Source organism: Anabrus simplex, chromosome 5 (assembly GCF_040414725.1).
Source record: "Anabrus simplex isolate iqAnaSimp1 chromosome 5, ASM4041472v1, whole genome shotgun sequence".
NCBI classification, from domain to species: domain Eukaryota; kingdom Metazoa; phylum Arthropoda; class Insecta; order Orthoptera; family Tettigoniidae; genus Anabrus; species Anabrus simplex.
This window is the reverse complement of record NC_090269.1, coordinates 202,337,801-202,344,130: the sequence shown is the minus strand read 5'-3', so window position 1 is coordinate 202,344,130 and position 6,330 is coordinate 202,337,801. Positions and strand designations below refer to the sequence as shown.

General features: G+C 40.9%; 1 protein-coding gene across 1 annotated transcript in view; it reads right to left on the bottom strand.

The window, feature by feature from the left end:
* Positions 1–766: 766 nt before the first annotated feature.
* The window catches only part of LOC136874767 (retinoid-inducible serine carboxypeptidase), a 78,816-nt gene continuing 73,252 nt past the window's right edge, over positions 767–6,330 (bottom strand). The window contains exons 8-9 of the mRNA XM_067148436.2: positions 2,485–2,639; positions 767–908 (exon numbers count right to left, since the gene is read on the bottom strand). Of these exons, the coding sequence (XP_067004537.1) occupies positions 846–908; positions 2,485–2,639 (218 nt within the window). The 3' untranslated portion in view covers positions 767–845. The remainder of the gene's footprint in view (positions 909–2,484; positions 2,640–6,330) is intronic.

Genomic DNA, 6,330 nt, shown 5'->3' with positions numbered 1-6,330 from the left:
TTCTCACCCAAAGACCTTGATAAAATTTTCCTGGTTACAACTACTTATCAAATTTATCTCTATTCACTTTCAATAAATATTTTCGGTTACAATAGGCATTTTACAACGAGGAGAAAGAACAGGAAAATAGCGGCCAACAAGATTACTGCATAAAAAGATGGTCGGTCTAAAAGGCAGTGTTTTTCCTGGATGGAGTACGGTTGTGGGTCCAGTGATAGTGTATACACATCACAATAGGTACTAAGTGCAAGCAAAGACACGCTTCCAAAATCCTCTCCTACCCTGCACCTACTCCTCAACTTTCTGAAACGCCCGTAGCAGAAGCAGTGCTAACAAGGTTGGTATAGATGGACATAAAGTACTCTGGAGATAGTAAGGGGGTCTATTAATAAAATTCGATGATATAGTAAAGTAAATTTAGCTGTTTATAATAGTTATCGCTTGTAATATTGGCTATAAACATGATGGGGGTAGCGCAAACTTGCTACTCCCACACATAGCCGTTCCTGTCTTTGAGCAGTAGGCCTATCAGTAGAAAGAGATATGAGATGCAAAGTGGTCGTCGTCTCAGTTGAAAAAGTGATCAATGCAGGTTTACAACTTGCACCATGAGAACCGAGTGAAGAACAAATCGCTGCAGTGATCACAGAAGTTCATTCTGTCTAAAGCAAAAGTGAGCTCCTTAGGAGTGGTAAACTAAATTTTACATCTGAAAGGAATAAATGTCAAGGAAATAATACAATTAGGAAAGTATTAGCTTCACATATTCAGTTGGAGGTAACAAAAAATCGTTTATTTAACTATGAAATAAAGGAGAGATGAACATCGTTGAACCAAAGCAGACATTACTTGTAATGAGTCACTTGTCGTAGCATCTCCAGTCCAGCATTAGGATTGTCTGTCGGCACCTGAAAGAAAAAAAAAAAGCAATCAGACCCATAGATATTGTCAAAATTTGAAATTCTTCGCTTCATCTTATCAAATTTCCAAGAAAATCGTGTTTTCCATTCGTTTATTTTATCATATTTGTTCATTCTCGGAAGTTTCAGTCTTTTACCACATAATCTCATATTATATGTATGTCCACCCAGTACTCCCGTTTCCTGACACGGGGTCGCGAATGAGGTGAGATGAAATTGTATGCCATGTTTTACGGCCGGACGCACTTCCTGACGCCAACCTCAAAGGAAGGGCTAATAAAGATGAAATTAGGCTAATATAGTGAGTGAAACTGTGTAGGGACGTGGAAGGTATCGGCTGTGGCCTATAAATAGGAACTGTCCCGGAATTTTCCTGTAAATGAAAATGGGAAACCACAGAAAAGCATTCTCAGGACAGACAGCGGTGGGCTTTGAGCCCGCTCATCTCCCGAATGCAGAGCTTGGCCATTCCGTTCGGTTTCTTAATCACATATATTTCAGGAAAATGTTGTTTTTTTTTGCTAGTGGCTTTACGTCGCACCGACACAGATAAGTCTTATGGCGACGATAGGATAGGAAAGGCCTAGGAGTTGGGAGAAAGCAGCCGTGGCCTTAATTAAGGTACAGCCCCAGCATTTGCCTAGTGTGAAAATGGGGAACCACGGAAAACCATCTTCAGGGCTGCTGACAGTGGGATTCGAACCCACTATCTCTCGGATGCAAGCTCACAGCCGCACGCCTCTAACCGCACGGCCAACTCGCCCGGTGGAAATTTTTGTAACGTCCAACATAACCTAATTAGGTTACATAGGGTACTGTAGTAAACAGTTACTACGAAGTCTTCGTCAGGAGTGATCTATTATGCTCGTAAGGCTTAATTCAGATGTGGCGGTTCCATCTGTGCGGAATCCGCGCGGTATCGAATTGGACTGAATCTGTACATTGGTTCACATGACGTGAGGCGGTTCATACAAACCTATTCTAGACTTTAAACTCCTATCGAATCCGGGCAAACCGATCACAAACGTTATGTACTAAACCCAGAATCGACAAATAAACAGCTCCTTCTTATTTCAAAGTTATCTGTGTCTCAAAATATGATTGCGTTCGATTATTCCAGGAACTAATGATTTTCCTTTTTACTTCCGGTGCTGCGTCATCCGGCTGTGTCGCAGGGTACTATGTCTGCTCAGTAGTCGGTCGATCTTGGTGATACAGTGCTTCCTTTCGCTCTAATGTCACTAGCCCCTGAAAGATCAACATATTCCATTCTGAATTCACGTTATTAGTTTTGCATTTGTAGGACTCTAGAATTCTTCTCTAAAAACCTACGTGAGACATATAAAGACTGAACTCGATCCACTGACTTAACCGCTGCTCGCCCCACTATCTTCTTCCCACTGCGATGAACAAACACAAACTCCGCCTTGTTCAAGCACAATCGTATTGTGAATGAATTTTTACCCAGCATATTTCATATCATAATACCCTTCGACAAGAATGGAGATTTTAATAAAGCCGAAGGACAGAAGGCGATGTACGAATGAAGAGTAGTATTACTTACCATATGTCCTGCTCGGTTGATCCAGTAGAAAGTCAAGTGCCCGTTCCTCTTGACGTAGCCCTCTACGACTCCGTTGACTGTCAACGGGTCGCGAGACCCTTTACGCCAGCCATCAGCTCCTGACCACTGAAGTCGCTGAACCCAGTCAACAGTACCTGCAATATCAATAATCTTATCATGTACAATGTTGACTGTTGTTGATAGTTTCCTTTTTTTTTCTGTGTTACACCGACACAGGTAGGTCTTTATGGCGACGATGGGATAGGAAAGGGCTAGGAGTGGGAACAAAGCGACCATGATCTTAATTAATATACAGGGGCCGATGGCCTTCGATGTTAGGCCCCTTAAAACAACAAGCAAGCAAGCAATTAATATACATCCCCAGCATTTGCCTGGTGTAAAAATGGGAAAAACCAGTGGGGTCTGTCGTTTTATTGGGGAAAACAACAGTGTTGATAACCATTCTACAACGTACAAGACCAAACACGTACCGTAACTTTGCTCCATTTCTCATAATGTTTTAGAGCCATCTGGAAGGGAAGATTGTAATGAATGTATCTTGGTAGTTTTCAGATATTTCCTTAACTGTAAAATAATGTACAGGATGTCCCCAAACTTGTGAACAGTAATCTGGGAAGGGAGTGGATAGCACATTTCAAAACAAAAAACAAAATCCCTATGCACATGAATGTCCAACGGTCAAACATTTACGAGTTACATGCTTTCCAACTTCGTACGGAAAGTGTCTGGCACATCGCACGTCGGGTAGCTGTCTCCATGTACCAGAATACAAGAACTGTTTAAAATATCCACCATTCGCCTGAAAGCACGCCTGAATGCCACCTTATTGATAATCGGATGACATGCCTGGCTCCAAACTTAATCCTGTGTCTTTCTCCTTTCCAGCTAATAACTGAACTGTGTTGTTTTGCGGGTGGGTGACCATTTTGCACACGATTTCTTTCATATTCTTTGACAAATTCTGTCCTCTGCTTCACACGCGTCTACTGCACAGATACTGCAGTGTTTGATGTACAGCGTTCAGAGGTTCTGTTCTGTTCTGTTCCCAGTCTTAGGGGACCTCGATTCGTTTCCTTGTATAGATTAGTCTAATTTCTTTATTCCATACTATAAAGGAAAGTTACCCGAGCAGATTTCAAAATTCTTACAACACTGACCAAGTAAAGTACAATTTTTTGCTAGTTGTTTTACGTCGCACCGACACGGATAGGTCTTATAGCGACGAAGGGATAGGAAAGGCCTAGGATTTGGAAGGAACCGGCCGTGGCCTTAATTAAGGTACAGCCCCAGCATTTGCCTGGTGTGAAAATGGGAAACCACCGAAAACCATCTTCAGGGCTGCCGACAGTGGGGCTCGAACCCACGATCTCTCGGATGCAAGCTCACAGCCGAGCGCCTCTACGCGCACGGCCAACTCGCCCGGTAAGTAAAGTACAAAAGGCATTAAGAAATAATGAACTATCTCAGAAGAGTACATCAATTAAATTTTATATTACAAATGTTAAAATAGATTAGAGACTGACCAAAGTGAGAGAGCCTAGGCAGCAATCTATATTCAGTCAAGCGGAGGAGGAAGAGGGTTTTATGAAATGTATAGAAAACATGAGTGATTTTGAATTTCCGATTACTTCGTATGATTTACGTGCCATAGGAAGAACCTACCTCTCTCGAATGGACGACAAGTAAGCAGAATCAAAGACAATTTGCCAAGTCAAAAGTTGCTTGTAGAATTTCTCCAGGAATAAAACACTCTCTTTGTGCGATTTGTATCCAACATTAAAATCTCAGTAGGCCTGCAGTAAATAAGGAGATATTGTTGGAATATATCACAAGTCTGGGAGAGAAGTGATGACCAATGACCAGTGAAAATATGCGAATTTTCGATTAATCGAACCTCGCCGATTATTGTGGATTATAAGTCATAATCGAACTTGGCACATAGTATGCAGAAAAGATACGTAATTCTTCCAGATCGAGCAGTGGAAATGATTTTATCATGAATATACTTTTATGAAAGATAAAGCCTTAAAATATTTATAATATTTGCAAGTATTACAAACTTGTGTTATAAGACTACCTTCTTTTGTATTAATTTGATCATTGTTTCACTTATAATGTTCTATCCTTGCTCCAGCCCCAGAATTGCCTTGGAGACTACAGCGACAGGCATCCTGAGCCGGAGTTTACTTGGGTTACGTTGGACTGACCAGTTGCGTTCCACTCTTCCTCTAACCAAAGGCAAGTGGCTATCCATCCGATGGCTGACCTCCCCTAATGTTGTTTAACTTCGCAGACCTCGTGGGAACTGCTTTTTCACCATGGCTAAGCCGTCTGTTATTGTTTCTTTTACAGGGTCTTTCAGTAGGGAGTAGCACGGCTCAAACCACAGCAACTTATCACATTGGCACGTTCAACTCATTATCAAGTAACATACAAAGAACACAATTTCTGGTAAAACTAAGACAGGGAGGCTCATCGATTTCGTCTAAAATTCGGGAGGTTAATCTACGTTAAAAATGAACATATGTGTGTGTGTGTGTGTGTGAGTTTGTGCCATTGGCCCTTATTCAACGAGAAAATTGTCATTTAAGTGCATACCTGTCAGCAGTTTGCCCTGACTACCTGCATCACCGCTGGTCTAGTGGTTATCGTCCTTCAGTTTCACGCGGTCGTCTCGATTTCGACGCCCGCCTGGGTCTCGTGTTTACGTTTGTTTTCGTTCTCACTTTTTCTTTGATCTGTTTTTGGTTCTATGTCCATGAAAACTAGGAAGTACTAAACTCGTTTACTACTGTCCCACTTTGCCGCTAGTACCTTAACAAATCTTCTCTTTTTACTTTTATAACAGTTATGATAAGAGATGGGGAAGTGTTAATTGTTAACGGTTTATAACAAAGGATCAGTAAGGTTAAAAAAACCTCACTTTTGCAATGAATTGTTTTATTCACAATGTTAATTGTAGAAGTTTGTCATATCATTTCTTGACAATTTCATGAACCACTTCAATTTGTCGGAGAATAAATCAACGCTGGTTAACATTATGAGATAAAGAAAAAGGAAGAAAATGAAAGTGAAATGAGCATCTCGAACTCGAGTCGCTCGCGTGAAAATCAGGGATGCTGAGCACTAGACCAACAATGTTACGGATACTTTTACGTAAAACACCAACAGATATACAGGGTGTTAAATTTAAAAGGCAATTTTCTCATTAAATCAGGGCCAATGGCACAAATCCTCGGACAAGTACCTGTTTATTTTTGACACAGATCAATCTACCAAAGTTTAAAAGAAATCTGTGACTCCTTTGTAAGATATTAAAATCTTCCCTGGCATAAAATAAGATGCTCAATTGACCTCTCCCAGTTCTTGAAAACGTTTGGTATTTCCTTAAAAGGGTTGCAGACCAGAAGCGTAACGTTAGGGCCTGCAAGGCCTGCAATGCAGGCAGGCTCGGGCCTTTAAGGGGGCCCACAGACACCTCTCAAATAAATAAAAATAATATATTTCATTTTCGAACGATATATCACTGCACAAAGTTACGAATAAATTACGATTGTCGGTTGTGCGGTTTGATATTTTTCTAACTTCATTTAAACACTTTTTGATTAATCGATTTTGTTCTTTTTTTCTGTAGTTCTCTACTTACTGAAAAGCAAAACTATTTGAAGTTAAGTTAGAACATCTGGGTGGTGCATGGCTGGCAGTTTAGGAATAGAATAGAATACTCCCGTCCCCCAATTCCGGATCGCCTGGAGCTGGGGAGAGAGCATTCGTTTATTGCAATTCCTTGAATTATGATACATGGCTTACAATACCCTCTTACAA